The sequence below is a fragment of the Zalophus californianus genome, chromosome 4 (assembly GCF_009762305.2).
Source record: "Zalophus californianus isolate mZalCal1 chromosome 4, mZalCal1.pri.v2, whole genome shotgun sequence".
NCBI classification, from domain to species: domain Eukaryota; kingdom Metazoa; phylum Chordata; class Mammalia; order Carnivora; family Otariidae; genus Zalophus; species Zalophus californianus.
Window position 1 is genome coordinate 26,864,909 of NC_045598.1, and position 16,556 is coordinate 26,881,464.

Below are 16,556 nucleotides of genomic sequence, written 5' to 3' on the forward strand. Positions count from 1 at the left end.
AACTATGGGAAAAGCCCAGATGTCCACTGACAGATGAATGGATAAAGATGTGGTGTGTATATGTATGTGTGTGTCTGTATATATATACACACACACATACATATATGTATAATGGAATATTACTCAGCCATCAAAAAATGAAATCTTGGGGTGCCTGGGTGGCTCAGTCGTTAAGCGTCTGCCTTTGGCTCAAGTCATGATCCCAGGGTCCTGGGATCAAGCCCTACATCTGGCTCCTTGCTCAGTAGGAGCCCTCTCCCTCTGCTGCTCCCCCTGCTTGTGCTCTCTCGCTCTCTGATAAATCAATCAATCAATTAATCAATCTTTAAAATGTTGGAGAACAGGGGCGCCTGGGTGGCTCAGTCATTAAGCGTCTGCCTTCGGCTCAGGTCATGAACCCAGGGTCCTGGGATCGAGTCCCACATCGGGCTCCCGACTCGGTGGAAAGCCTGCTTCTCCCTCTCCCACGCCCCCTGCTTGTGTTCCTGCTCTCGCCATCTCTCTGTCAAATAAATAAATAAAATCTTTAAAAAAGAAAATGAAATCTTGCTATTTGCAAGACATGGATGGAACTATAGGGTATTATGCTAAGTAAAATAAGTCAATCAGAGAAAGACAATTATTATATAATCTCACTCATACATGGAAGTTAATAAACAAAACAGATGATCATAGGGGAAGGGAGGGAAAAATAAAACAAGACAAAATCAGAGAAGGAAACAAACATAAGAGACTTTTAATCATAAGAAACAAACTGAGGGTTGGGGCGCTTGGGTGACTCAGGTGTTAAGCATCTGCCTTCGGCTCGGGTCATGATCCCAGGGTCCTGGGATCGAGCCCTGCATCCGGGTCCCTGCTCAGCGGGAAGCCTGCTTCTCCCTCTCCCACTCCCTCTGCTTGTGTTCCCTCTCTCGCTGTGTCTCTGGTCAAATAAATAAAATCTTGAAAGAAAAAAAAAGAAACAAACTGAGGGTTGCTAGAGGGGAGGTGGTTAGGGGAAAGGGGTAACTGGGTGATGGACATTAAGGAGGGAACGTGGTGTAATGAGCACTAGGTATTACATAAGACTGATAAATCACTGAACTCTACCTCTGAAACTATAATACACTATGTTAATTAATTGAATTTAAATTAAAAAAAGAAGGGCCTCTGACCCTCCCCCCATGTGCTCTCTTTCTCTCATTCTTTCTCTCTCAAATAAATAAGTAAAATCTTTAAAAAAAAAAAAAGATTTTATTTATTTCAGAGAGAGAGAGAGAGAGAGAGTATGTGCACAAGTTGGGGAGACAGGCCAAGGGAGTGGGAGAAGCAGATTCTCTGCTGAGCAGTGAGCCTGATGCAGGGCTCAATCCCAGGACCCTAAGATCATGACCTGAGCCAAAGGCAGATGCTTAACCAACTGAGCCACTCAGGCGCCCCAGAAAATATATTTTCTAAAAGGAAAAAGATATGCTTTAGATCCACTAATTTTTATCATCTATAACTGGTCATGGTTTATTTACAATTAATATGGGGCTTTCTTCACTTATCACTATATCACAAAATATTTCAGACTCCTCGCAAAACATGAAATTCCATTTGTGAATTCCTGACCATGATCTGGTTCACCTGTATCATCTCACTACCACAATCAACACTTACACCACCAGAAGCTATCCCACTTTTCTGCAAGGGAACTCATACACCAAGATCAACGGATTTTGTTTATTTTGCATTTCATCCCTGCAGGGCCACCCTGGAAGGAGTGAGCCTAACTATGTGTGACAGACAGATCTTCATACCTGCTTATACGCTGTGACACTTGTTGAACTAAAAACCTTCTGGGACTGGCACGGGCCGGAGCTACTATAGCAGTAGCTTCCACAGTTCTCGCAACAGTTCATGGTGAGGTTGTTGGCGGAGTGAAATTTTGAAAAACAGGCATCACTACAAAGACCATGCACCACATTTTGATACTTAACTTCAAATCGAATCTAGGAAATAAAAACCCATACACATCCAAAATCAGCAAAGCCAATCAAAAATCTCAGATCTTTGAGCAGAATCCCAAAAGGTACAATGTGACTTACGTCGGCATTCTTCTGACACATACTGCACTTGGTTGAAATGCTATTGGTATATATGGTGACAACAGGTTTTTTCTTTAGCTCGTAAGAAGAAAGACATGATTGGCTGCAGAAATCTTTGCTAGGAGAAGAATTTTCAAATCGGGTTGTGATCGCATCCTTTGGATTTAAAATGTCTCTAAAAATAAATAACAAAGGCAAAATGAAATGTGTACTTCATAACTGTAATTTCTTACTCACTGTGAACTAAAATAACTACATTTACTAAGGGCAGCTACTGCATAGGAAAAAACAGCTGGCCTGGGATAAGGCGTCTGGAACCCTGAGTTTGAGGACTAGTTCTGTTACTTAGCTGAGTGACAATGAGTAAAGTAATTACTCTCTCAATTTTTTGTGTATAACATGGGTTTATGATACCTGATTTATGGATGTTTTGAGGGCAAATTATATTTAAAATATATCCAGCTAGATATTCATGACAAAAACAGGGAGGCTTCCAGCTCCAACCAAGTTTCATCCACTGGAGCCAATGGAACAAGTAGCCATCCCAAAAATTCCAGACCACAAAACACTTGTCCTCTTACTAGCCAGCAGTTGCCAAGAGTAGAAACATGAGTGAGACAAGGAATGACGTGTTTTGGGTTTTTTTAATTGAAATGCAAGATTTGGGAAAGAGACAAACTACCAAAGATTAATATAAAAAGTTAGCATGATATATAAAAGTTAACTATAAATGAAGTGAGCAAGGGAACAAATAAAAGAGCTATTAAGGTTTGGTAGCAGAGGACAGACGGAATTAAGAATAAGACAGAAAGAACACAAATAATCGAGCCGTTCTGTAAAACTCAAGTTATTTTGTAAGAGCTCATTGCTGTAATAAGCACTGACAGTAAAAACAAAGGCTAAGTATTGCCATTTTTCTGATCAGTGTAAAAAACTAAAGGAAATGGTCATTAGAAGCACTAGTAGAGGCCATAAAGAATATAATGGCAATATTATATATAGTAATGTGTATTGAGTAATTAGTATGTACCAATGTTCTCTTTTTTCAAATTATCCAACTTAATTATCACAAAAATTCTGTGAGGTAAGTATAATTGCCCCCTTTACAGATGAGGAGACCAAATCAGAAAGGTTAAATAGTTTGTCAAGGTCACAGAGCTGGTAAGAAGTGAAGCCGGAATACAAACTCTAGGCAGTCTGATTCCACAGTCCATGGAGTTAATCATTCCACTATTCTGCCTCCCATCCTGTGCCTTTATTATATAGAACTGTTCCACGGTAAACTATCAAAGAATAACAATAAAAACGAAGTACTGTAATTTTCTAAAACTCACCTAACCTGAAAAATAGGACAGTGATTCTTGGAAATCAAGTGGATATGCTTACACACGGATGAAGTTATTAATTTTGAAAAGTGATTTTTCTACTAAAAACAAAGCAATAAAGAATGTTATTTAATAATGTGAATCTGCCAGTGGTATAATATACACATACGTAAACCAATGAGAATGACTTTTTTAATGGAAATCTGTGCACATAAATATAAATGCATTCTAAATCTTATGCATCCAAATGAAACTTATACCTTAACATTTATCTTAAAAAAAACCATACATCTTCCAAAAACATGGCTCCAACATTCTTCTAATTTCTTTTATTTATAAGAACTCTAAGAACAACTTTTCAGTGTTATAGTCAAATATCATGTTTAAGAGTATGACTCAGCTGAATTCGTCTACAACAGTCAACTGATAAAGGCATCAAGCAACTTTTGGCAATTTGCAAAAATCATGGTATAAAGATAGATTTATCACCTAACTTGGTCTAAAGGAATGTTTCATAGGCTCTGAATGCAATGCCAAATCAAGAGATCAAAACAAAATTTTGAAGAAGAGCAGCACTGTGGTAAAATGTCTCTGACAAGAGTGACTATTTTTAAGAGAATAATATGCATTTGGATGTGTAAGTTGTGCTATGTTCTTTAAAATTTAATTCATTTTGATATCTGATATGTTGAAATAGAGTATATAGAAACAGAAAACTAAATTTACCCTTTCAAATCAGTTTCATGAGAATGATTAGAAAAGTTTAAGTAAGGTATTAGAAGAACATTTTAGAATATTAATTTGAATATTTATGTAAAATATTTTTAAATTCCTCTTTCTTTTTAGTTGGAGATTTCCATTTTAACAGGATCTACTTTTAGATATGTAAGGCCAACACCCAGGCAGATAAAGAAACTGTCATCTATCTCCAAAGAAAAAATAGGAGCCTATAAATTCTATGTTAATATACATAATAATAATTTTATTATTAAAAATAATAGGATCCCACTTATTAAGCATTTGTTATGTGCTAAGCCCTGGGCTAACACTGTTTCATTAAAATCTGAGTAAGTAGATACTATTTACTAACAAAGAAACGGAGGCTTAGGAAAGTTAAAAATCTAGACCCAACGTCATATAGCTAGTAAGGGATTAGAGCCATGATCTAAACCAAGCTCTTAACTTTTTTCACTCTACATTAATGACTACTGACAATACAATGTGTTCCTAGAACTACACTACCACAGGAATAGGCAGAACATGCTAAATTTTTCAAACATACTCATGTAAAGAAAGAAGTTTATGTGGCTTTGTTGCCATTTCTTCCTTTCTCTGCACCTACGTGTGACTGCAAAGCAAAAATAACCTCCAACAAAAACTTACAAGGATGTTTTAGAAATAAACACATTACTTTTGTAACCATTTAGAGTTTTTTATCTTCTAAAGAATTAAATAACTTATATAATACTATAAGACTACTGTTACTGTATTCTATACTTCAGTAACTTTCAAGATAAATAGTTGTGAATGGTTGCTGTCTACAATTACAGAATATATGAGTGGTCCTACAATTCCCACAATTGGTTTATTTCTTTTCATAGTAAAATTTAAGCTTAAAGAGACAGAAAGCTGGTTTAGATGACACTTTTAACACCAAGTCTCTTATCTAATGTTACAAAACTTGAAAATTTGCAAATTTCTCAATCAGCTAAATATTTCCATAGAAACATGCTAAAGAGATTTAAAGTAGCAATAGCATCTTTGGTTCTTTTGGGCTTTTTTTAACAATAGCATATGTGAGCTAAACTATATACACACTAAAAAAGAAAAGTAAAAAGGGATGTAATTAAAAATTTTATACTTTGAACAGTTTGTGCAGGTTTTCTTGGGAAGAGGTGGTATGCAGACAGGTGAAGAATATCCAGTGATGCACCGCGTGGAGCAGAAAAGCTGAGTAGATCCTGTCTTATGATATGCAGTCTGGCCTTTATAAAGCATTTTTTTACAACCAGAACAAAAAACCTGAATAGCTATGGCTGGAACCGAAGGAAGCAATATGTTTGGGCCAGACGATGCAAGAGAAAACTGAAAGCCTGGGGTCAACTGTTGGGCTATAAATACAAAATAAGGGGGGGGGGGGAAACAGTTTTAGTATTGACACAAACAAATATACATTCTCCATTTTTTAGGACAAATTCTCAGTCTTGAAATCCAATATTAATGAGGCAATAAATACTCTAAAACAGGGGTTTTCAAACTTTTTTAACCATAACCCATAGTAAGAACTATATTTCACATTATAACTCAGAAGACATATATTTTTGTGTGTATGTGTGTAAAATTTAATAATTGAAACAGTAGTTTCATGAAATCATGTTTCTTTACATGCATCACACTTTAATATAATCTTAATTCTATTCCCACTTTTTATTTCTTCACACACACACACACACACACACACACACACATATATATATATATATATTTTTTTTAAGATTTTGTTTAAGTAATCTCTACACCCAACATGGGGCTCAAACTCACAACCCTGAGGATCAGGGTCACACACTCCACCGACTGAGGAGCCAAGTGCCCCTCTATTCCACTTTTTTAAAATGCTAGTCAAGACCAGCTACCCAGTTCAAAAAGTACTGCTTTATCTTAAGGAAAAACAAACTTACATGAGGAGGCACTTTCCCTCAATTCTACTAGCCAGAATTTAACAATATTAATCATAATTAACTTATACAGTTCTATTTCTTACCAAGAGGACTGTCACCGACTGAAAACACAGCACTGATTTTCAGTTCACTTTCTTGAGTTTTTGGCTTTGGGGCATGTCCATACTCCTTAAAGAAAAAAAAGAGAGAAATGAATAGTGTTAGTATCTAAATAAACTAGAAATTCAAGCAAAAAATAATACTGTCATATCTCTTCTACATTCTAATCATAATGACCTTCACAAATACCTCAAAAGTCAACATTTCTAAGTTGTTAGACTAGATTTAATCTTTACAAAAAGGACCTTTCAGAACTGGAAAATCTTTCATGACAGTTGTAACTACTTTTCAAATGTAATCTCATACATAGGAGTCATACATAGCTATTTCAATGTTGAGCAGTACCCTTTTTTTAGGCTGTGTTTATAAGGGAGCAAAAAATAAAATTAAATCTGAATGATTTAGAGATTGGATCCAATTAGTAATTTTAGCCAACAGACTTACAAACTGTCATATCTGTTAATGGCAGAAAAGACACAAGAGTTTCAATGCAATCTGTTCATTATACATAAAATCATCACAGCCTAAATCAGATTTATCTTAATTATACATTCTTTAAAATGCTTTAAGATAAAATATAATCATAAAACAAAATTTAAAAAATATATATATCTATTTTGAAAAAGACTGTTCCTTATTCTGAGATCACAACCATCCTACATTTTTTTTTTTTGGTGTTAAAATACATATTTCAGGGGCGCCTGGGTGGCTCAGTCATTAAGTGTCTGCCTTCGGCTCAGGTCATGATCCCAGGGTCCTGGGATCGAGCCCCACATCGGGCTCCCTGCTCAGCAGGAGGCCTGCTTCTCCCTTTCCCACTCCCCCTGCTTGTGTTCCCTCTCTCGCTATATCTCTATCAAATAAATAAATAAAACCTTTAAAAAAATTTTTACATACATATTTTAAAATATGTATAAAAAAAATTTTTTTAAAGGTTTTATTAAGTTAAAAAAATAGTCTTCTTTTCTGAAACAATGGTGATAATAAACACTAGCTGTTATTTTAATACCCCTATACTTAGCAAAATAAATGATAGGTCAGCTCCCAAAGTTACTTTTGAAATTGGTTTGGACTATTACATGCCCAAGACTAGGTACCACTTCATTAATTTACCACTTCCCATAGTGTACATTATGGCACCAAATGAGCTGCTGCCAATCAGGCAGGAACAATGATATCTTCTTTATAGACGACGAAAGTGAAGCTTAGAGATAGATGGTTCAGCAATTTGTCGAAGGTCACAGAGACATTAAGTGCACAGATGGGAATCAAACCCAGGTCTCTCTGTTCCAAAACCCATGCTATCTCCCTCACAGATGTATAAATACAATATAAAAAAAATTACTATAAGGGCGCCTGGGTGGCGCAGTCGGTTAAGCACCCAATTCTTGGTTTCGACTCAGGTCCTGATCTCGGGGTCATGATATCAAGCCCCACACTGGGCTTGCACTCAGTAGGAAGTCTGCTTAGGACTCTCTCCCTTTCCCCCTGCCCCTCTTCTCACTCCCCACCTCCCACATGCACTCTGTCTCTCTCTCTCATTAATAAACAAATCTTTTTTAAAAATTACTATAATGGGGATGTCTGGGTGGCTCAGTCAGTTAAGCATCTGCCTTCGGCTCAGGTCATGATCCCAGGGTCCTGGGATAGAGTCCCACATTGGGCTCCTTGCTTAGCCGGGAGCCTGCTTCTCCCTCTGTCTGCTGCTCCCCCTGCTTGTGCGCTCTCTCTCTCTCTCTCTCTGACAAATAAATAAAATCTTTAAAAAAATAAAATAAGATAAAGTAAGATAAGATAATAAAAAATTACTACAATGAATTCAAACCCTGGCCCCCACTGAAAAAGAAGTTCCCCTGCTGGAGTCTCCTATTTCCTTTCACTCATAGCACCTGTCACAATACATCATTTCCTATTTATTTGGGTGATAATTTGTTATGTCTAACACCCTTCTTCTTTCCCCCATACGCACAAGACTGAAAGGACTATGCCCATTAAGGACAGGGACCATATCTGTTTTCCCATCTCAGCACAGTCAATATAACCTAACAGAGAAGGTTATGGGTTCTGACAGCAGACAGAAACAGATGTGATCTTGGCTCAAACAAGTTATTTAATCTCTTCTAGTTTCAATTTCCTTATCTATAAAATATATTATCTAATCCTTAGGGCCATTATGGGGGGATAAATGATTTAATACAAACGCAGTTTGTAGCATGATACCTTACAGATAAACCAAAAGTTAAGCATGACTTACACGCAAAAATTCTAGCTTTTATTATTTTCATAATTATGGCATTAAATAAATATTCGTTGAATGAATCCAAGTGGATGGTCTTAAACAGTATACTTGAATAACAGTGTTTATTTATTGGCACTTGCAAAGAGGAAGTTAAAAGTATCTATACCCTCCTTCAATTTACCAAAAAGAATCAATATAAAGCTACTGTGCCTTATCATCAACTAAATCTCTGATATTTTCTAATATGCCTGTTAAATGTCCCTTTTGCTTCACAAAGTAACTGTTCCAAACCTTCACCACTAATAAATCAACCCTATAAATTTCCTGCTCCCTGATGTTTCAACTGTACCAAGAAAAAAAAGAAACAACTAAGAACTCCCTCAACACCCTGATTCCCCCACTCCACCATGCCTACAAATTGATCAACAAACTCTCCTCCTGTCTTACAGGAAAAAGCAATCCTCTTAACCAAGACTAAAAACAGTGCTTGCGTCTGGGATCCCTCTCCCTCCCCCTTCTTTCAGTACTCCATGCCACCGACATGTATCTTCACCCTCTCACCACCTCCATGTTGGTTTTTTCCTCTCAACTTATGAGGAACCTATTTCCTAAGGACTACTACCCTCTTCTCTCTCCTTCCAACCAGCCAGAGAAAAAAACACCTCATTATTTCTCCTACCTTACTCTGATTCCCTCCTGAACCCAATGCTGTCAGGCTACTGCTTCAACTGAAACTGTTTCTTTTTTCTTTTAAGTTTATTTATATATTTAAGTAATCTCTACCCCCAACATGGGGCTCAAGCTCAAGACCCTAAGATCAAGAGTCCCATGCTCTTCCAACTGAGCCAGCCAGACACCCCCAACTGAAACTGTTTTAAGATTAACCAATCACCTTGCAGCTGCTTAACCCAATAAACTTTTTTTTTTTTTTTAGGTTTTATCTTACATGGCTTCTGAGATACATCTGATACGGCCAATGATTCCATTTCATTGTCTTCTGGTTCTGTTACTTCAATTATTACTATGTCTAACTATCCTTCATTGATCTTATATTCAGCCCTAAAGTCAGTATTTCCCAAATTCAGTGGCATCAGAAGGCCCTGTATGTCTTGTTAAGACATAGATTGTTAGGCACCTGGGTGGCTCAGTCAGTTAATCGTGTGCCTTCAGCTCAGGTCATGATCCCAGGGTCCTGGGATGGAGTCCTACATCAGGCTCCTTGCTCACCAGGGAGTCTGCTTTTCCCTCTACCCCTCCCCCCTGCTGTGACTTCTCTCTTTCTCTCTCTCAACACTCTCTCTCTCAAATAAATAAATTAAATCTTAAAAAAAAAAAAAAGACATAGATTGTTGGGTTTCAAGCCCAGCATTTCTAACTCAGTAGGTCTGGAACAGGGTCCAAGACTATAAATTTCTAACAAGTTTCCAGGTAATGCTGAGGCGGCTGATTAGGGGGACTACTTTGAAGCCCTAAATTAATCTATTTCCCAGCTTTCTATCCTGAGCTCTTCTCTCCTCTACTTTTGTTCCCTGAATGATCTCATCCACATTCATAACTTCAACTATCACCTATCTAGGACTACCAGATTTAGCAAATAAAAATATAAAAGCCTGGTTAAATATGAATTTCAGATAAACAACAAATACTTTTTTAATATAAGTATGTCCCAAGTATCGCATATAACATACTTATATTAAAAAATAATCACTGTTAGGGGTGCCTGGGTGGTGCAGTCAGTTAAGCCTCTGACTCTCAGTTTCTGCTCAGGTCGTGATCTTGGGGTTGTGAGATCAAGCCCCGTGTTGGGCCCTTCACTCAGTGTGGAGTCCGCTTGGGACTCTCTCTCCCTCTGCCCCTCCCCCAAGCTCCCATGGTTTCTCTTTCTCTCTCAAATAAATAAATAAATCTTAAAAAAAAAATCACTGTTGGGGCACCTGGGTGGCTCAGTCCTTAAGCGTCTGCCTTAGGCTCAGGTCCTGGGATTGAGCCCCTCAGGCTCTCTGCTTGGCAGGGAGACTGCTTCTCCTTCTCCCACTCCCCCTGCTTGTGTTCCCTCTCTTGCTGTCTCTCTCTCTCTGTCAAATAAACAAATAAAATCTTAAAAAAAAAAAAAAATCACTGTTAACTTGATAGTCAAATTTACCTGGGCATTCTGTATTTTATCTGACAACACTACACCTACAGGTAGATAACTTTCAAATCTTTAAATACCATATCCATATATGCAAATACCTCCCAGTGCAAACTACCAATTGAATGTCCCACTAGCCCCTTAAACACAACAGATCCCAAACTGCACTTATTTCCCCCCAAATCCTGTTCCTTGCCCCTCAGTAAATAGTATCAAACACTCAATTTACTGAGGACAGAAACTTCTAAGTATTCTGGGACTCCTCCTTGACCCACATACCTCATATGCTATCTTTAAGTTTGATCAGCTCTACCCAAGTATCTTAAATCTATCCTCTTTTTGTCTCTTCCTTGTTGTTGAAATACTCAACCACTAAACATACCACATTCTTTCACCTCTCCATGACTTGGCCCATACTATCTTCTCTGCCTGAAAACATTAACTGTCACAATTCAAGTGCTGCCTGCCCCGTGAAGCCTTCCTTTCCTCTTCTGGCCGACTTAAAGGCTCCTTCCCCTATGCTCCCAATGCACCTTACACAATTTGCTGTTACAATAATTACATAATACTGTGACTTTGTATCTGTACAAAGGTGGCGCACAGCAACAGAAAGAATACAAGTTTGAAGCCAGTTCCTATTCCAGCTCTGTTGCTGCCTTTGAATTTGGTAAATTACCAACCTCTCCTTTCCTTAGTTCCCTCATTTATTTTTTTCGGTTCCCTCATTTGTAAAATGGGATAAAGATATATCCCTCATATGGTTGTAGAATTTAAATGAGAATGCACAAGACATGCTTAGCATAGCTTCTGGTGAGGTACACTCTATAAATAATTACCTCTTATTCCCATCTCCCCCTTAACAGCATCAATTCCCTTGAGAGCAGAAGTCTTGTTGTTTCATCTTTGTAGCTCTTCTGAAAAAATAACTAACACAACTTAGCCTGCAGTATCCTGGTTAAGGTTTTGGGATCTTGAACCAGACTGCTTGGGTTCAAATCCTCACTCAACCACATATTAGTTGTGTGACCTTTAACGAGTTACTATCTGTGTCTCAGCACCTTTGCGGGTAAAGCAGGAAGAGTAACAGGGTCGTGTGCATCAAATGGATTGACATATGTAAACTACTTACAACAATGTTGAGCAAGTGCTACGAAATTTATGGTCAGCAGGAATAAAAACTCACTGAATGAATGACAGCTCAACTGTAACTTGAATATCCAGAACAGACTCTTCGTAGAGGTATTCCCCACTTTTCAAAAGTTCACGTAAAGGGGAGGGGGGTGGGGGGATGGGTTAGCCTGGTGATGGGTATTAAAGAGGGCACGTTCTGCATGGAGAACTGGGTGTTATGCACAAACAATGAATCATGGAACACTACATCCAAAACAAATGATGTAATGTATGGTGATTAACATAACAATAAAAAAATTTTTTTTAAAGTTCACATAATGCCACTTCACTTTCACAAAAGACATTAGTACCTGTTTTTGCTAACCAAAAGAAATCTGAAGATTTCTGCTTTTATGAGAAAAGGCAAAAACCGAAAACAGCCTTCAGCTTTGTTTTGCAGCAGTCACAGAGGCAGCGTGCATCCGAGAAGCAAGAAGCGAGAGCAGCACCACCAAGCTCCTTTCCCAGGAAGCACACTCAGCACCTCAGCATCAACCATCTCAGCTGCTATAGCTCTGAACTATGTGAGCATCAGTGCTTTATCTTGATTTATTTTGTACATCTGTAAGATATGTCCTAAGGTATCACAAAAGCCTAATCTAGAAACGCTCAAAAATTTTCCACATAATTTAGTGGTAATCATGTCTTCATTTTACACATTTCAGCCTACAAAAGTTCTCATAGGAACACTGCTTTTGGATGGTGGGGGGCGGGCAGGGGAAGGTTGTTATCAGAAAATATGAGACATTTTTTATTTCTTGCCTACCATTTTCCAATATTCAAATGCAACATGGAAAACACCATACACTATTTGTTTAACTGGCTTTTCTATCATAGCCCACACTCTCAATTATGAAAAAGATTATAGCCTATTCACCTTGAGTAGTATTAGTATCAAACAAAGAGAACTGAGTCAGTCCCTATCTACTTATATTTAATATGTAAGCTGTTGGGATGCCTGGGTGGCTCAGTCAGTTAAGCGATTGCCTTCGGCTCAGGTCATGATCCCAGGGTCCTGGGATGGAGTCCCGCATTGAGCCCCCTGCTCAGCGGGGAGCCTGCTTCTCCCTCTGTATGCCACTCCCCCTGCTTGTGCTCTCTCTCTCTCTCTCTGACAAATAAATAAATAAATAAAATCTTTAAAAAAATAAAATGTAAGCTGCTAAGGGGATTTTCATTATCACAATTTTGATATTCAGAAAGAACATTCAACTTGTAGCACAATATTTGTTAAATTTATATACAGACAAGGCATAATGAAAGAAAACTTGGATCTAGAATTTTTAAAAACTGGTTTTGTATCCCAACTTTGCCATGGGACCTTGGTGAAGTCCCTTGTTCCTTCAGGTCCAGTTTCCTCATCTGTGAAACAGAGATTCTTTTATTTCAATTACTGAGCATGTAATCTTGTGCCAGTCATTGCACTAAGAATTGAGGATTCCAGACTCGGTATGAAAACAAAATTCATTGACCTGTAGATGCCACAGCAAAAGTGAAAGCAATATACAATAGAAAAAAAGGGAATGATTCATCCTACTCGAGTGACCAACTGTTACACCATGTCTTAAAGAGGAGAAAAATTTTTGCCAAGTTGCCTAGTTTAGAATACCACAGGCAGAAAAAATGGCATGTGCAAAGGCGAGAAAACAAAACTCAACAGAATATGACTTCGAGTAAATTGCAGATAGTTTGCAGGTAAATAGACTAGAAAAGGTGGGAAGGATGACCAATGATACTGAAGACAGAAACAAGGGCCAAAACATGGATAGTTTGGATGTTACACTAAAAAGTTCATGCTTTATCACACCTGAGGAGAGCGGGTCTTTAAAGGGAGAGATATCAGATCTGTAGAGCTACAATAGCGTTATTACACAGTGTTTTGCTGGGGATTGTGTCTGAAGGAAAAAGGATGAGTAGGAAATTGTTATAAAAGTTCAGCCCCCCACCCCACATCCTGTAGACACTACCTCAGATGCCTTCTCAGCACAGCACTCTAGGAAGACACGGAGTTGATGAATGAGACAAAACCTATTTGGCATCCCTGTCCTGGAATAATACTGCCTTTGAGATGGTATGAGAAATAAAATATTACCATTATTATTTATTATTTTGTTATTATATTATTTGTATTTTTAGTATTATTAGTTTGCTTATGCAGTAACTAGAGAGTATCAAGCAAAAGAACTGTGCAAGAAAAAAAATCATTCTTTGCCAAAACAACTAACCATGTCTCTATACTGATCTCCACAGATTTCCAATCTGGTTCCCTAAGGGTACCTAGATGATCTTTCTGAACATGTTTATCTTACTCTCCCACTTAAAATCCTGCAATCTCTCCCCATTGCTCTCTTCCCACTGTGTCTTCCCATAGAGACCAAAATTCATAACATGGTCCCAAAGTCCTGCATGATCTGGCCTCAAACTACCTATAGAGCCTCATCCTAGAAGCAGGATAACAGGCTTTGAAGTCTGACTACCTGAATTTGAACCTAGTCTGCCATTTATGAGCTGTGATCCCTGGGTGATCCCTGGTAAACTGCTTGACTTCTTTGTACTTTGGTTTCCTCATCTGTAAAATGGGGATAATAATGTAGTTAGAATGGTGCCTGGCACAATCTAAGCACATATAAATATCAGTAAGTTAATATTTATAATGTCACAAGTTATTATGATATAATATATACTACATGTTGATATATAAATACTATCTATTAGTGTTGTTGTTACGATCAACATTACCATCATCACCATTTTCATACATTTTCTGTTCCAGGCCCACTGGTCTTGCAGTTCTTCAAAAGAAACACCCATCTTTCCAACTGAGGGCTTTCCTATATGCTGATCCCTCTGTCTAGAACATTCTCTTGTGTCTTTGCCCAGTCAATTCCTTCTTCATAATTCAGCTTAAACATCCTTCCCTCAGGGAAGCATTCCCTACCCAGCCTCTGCCCCCAACCAAACTAGGTCAGATTCCCCATTTTAGGCTTTTCTTGCAGAGCACTTGTCATAGTCTGTAATTATATATATTATTTGATCAATTAGTTGTGTAATGTCTATCCTCCCTACTAACCTATAAGCTCAATGAGGGGAGGGACTAAACTGACTCCTCGATCCCCTGGCATAGAATAGAACACAAATACTTACAGAATAAAAGGAAACTACTGTCAGATACAAGAATATTAAAAAAAAAAAAAGTACCAAGTATAGAAAAATGGTAATACATATTACTTTCTTTTTACAAAAATAAATATACAGTTACCAAGATCTTTTCTCATTTAAAGAGGAGAAAAACTGATCTACTCATATAATGGGGAAAAAATTTGGGTTGTTTTAACATACAAGCCAGAAACTGCCTAACTAAAAATCTGAATTCACCAGATAGAAAAGAATAAAAAAAAATTTTTTTAATAAAATGAAATGCTTACTTGAGCATTGTCAGGTTCTTCTTTAATTTTGTCCAGAAGCCCCTGCTGTGGTGCCATTGCTTTGCCACATTCACCATCCAAAGGTTCTTTCATTCTAATTTTTTATGTAAAGGAATTCCCCAGTCTAAAACTAACAGATTTCTTCTTGGTAAAGGATAGCTGGACTCCTAAAATACAACATAAAGGATTGGTACTCAGGTTTATTATTTTTATTTTCTCCTTCATGTTTATCTATCTTAAAAGCTTTGTATTGAGCCCAAGGCTTCAGAGTTGAGCCTTTGAAAATCAACTCTTCTGGGGCCATGACAAACTCTAGTCTCCCCTCTTCCTGCCTTCTGTTCCTTTAATAGTTATCTTCACATATGAAAAGTCTTCCGGGGGCACCCAGGTGGATCAGTCAGTTAAGCACCCGACTCTTGAATTCGCTCATGATCTCAGGGTCCTGGGATAGAGCCCCACCAGGACTCCAAGGGCTCGGGGCTGGGTGTGGAGCCCTGCTCAAGAGTCTCTCTCCCTACCCCTCTGCCCCTCCCTAAAAAAAAAAATAGATAAAATAAATAAAATAAGAAAAGTCTTCTGGAAAAAGCTCCCACCTCCCTAATAACTTTAAAGACAAACACTCTGGTCTCTCCAATGTTGAAACTTACAGGTATGAGACCAGCTGGCCAAGATGTGGGAAGAAGTTACCAAGCACTTAGGGGGAAGGGCTCAGAAATACAGTTTCTGACTCCGGGAGAATTAGTACTTGGAGGCCCACCTCAACTTTTAGTTCTCAAAGTGGGGCACACCGAGCTCCCCACCCCCACCTCTAACTCAGCCTTTATTGGAGGCCTCCGTAAGGGCCCCATTTCTTGGCCTAACGATAGATCAGAGCTCCAGAGGCCACCACCAGTGAACGACAGGTACGCCCCTGTTTAAAGTGGACGACCTGAACTTTCCAAGGTCTCCCTGGGGGCCATGCCCACGAATAAGCCCCTCTGAGCTCTGCTTCGCAATCGCTTTCCTGTAAACAAGAAACTCTATTAGCCATCCAACAGACTTCCCTTCCCCTAAGAGTAAGCGTACTAAACCTGAAGGAAAAAGGAAGCTCCCCAAAGTTGTCCTTATCCAAATAGTCAAGCCAGGCAGGGAAATGGGCAACTGGTGGAAAAGCCTGTGGGGAAGAAGAGATGAGAACTTCTGACCACTTGCCACAGTTACAACAATCTACGGGTGCTCATCCCTCCTTCGAGTATGGTATCGCTGCGAAAGTCTCGTCCCCACCAATAATCTCCACGCCCGTCACCGAGTACAAACGCGGCAACGTTGTATCTGATGGGGAGAACGCGACTCGCAAATCCCTGTCACCGCGTCCCTGAGGCGAAATCCGCACGGCGTCAGCCGCGCAGCCCTCCCGGCGCCGCCCTCGCCCGGTGCCCGC

General features: G+C 38.6%; 1 protein-coding gene across 6 annotated transcripts in view; it reads right to left on the reverse strand.

Annotated features, from left to right (window-relative positions):
• The window catches only part of ZMYM6 (zinc finger MYM-type containing 6), a 43,927-nt gene that overhangs the window by 27,138 nt on the left and 233 nt on the right, over nucleotides 1–16,556 (reverse strand). For 2 of the 6 annotated variants that reach the window (XM_027617465.2, XM_027617454.2), the window contains exons 2-7: nucleotides 16,207–16,289; nucleotides 15,137–15,303; nucleotides 6,156–6,240; nucleotides 5,256–5,505; nucleotides 2,070–2,244; nucleotides 1,782–1,973 (exon numbers count right to left, since the gene is read on the reverse strand). In XM_027617465.2, the coding sequence (XP_027473266.1) occupies nucleotides 1,782–1,973; nucleotides 2,070–2,244; nucleotides 5,256–5,505; nucleotides 6,156–6,240; nucleotides 15,137–15,229 (795 nt within the window). In that variant the 5' untranslated portion in view covers nucleotides 15,230–15,303; nucleotides 16,207–16,289. Of the gene's footprint in view, nucleotides 1–1,781; nucleotides 1,974–2,069; nucleotides 2,245–5,255; nucleotides 5,506–6,155; nucleotides 6,241–15,136; nucleotides 15,304–16,206; nucleotides 16,530–16,556 lie in introns of those variants that run through there. The other 4 variants (XM_027617484.2, XM_027617448.2, XM_027617474.2 and 1 more) reach the window with 4 other exon arrangements.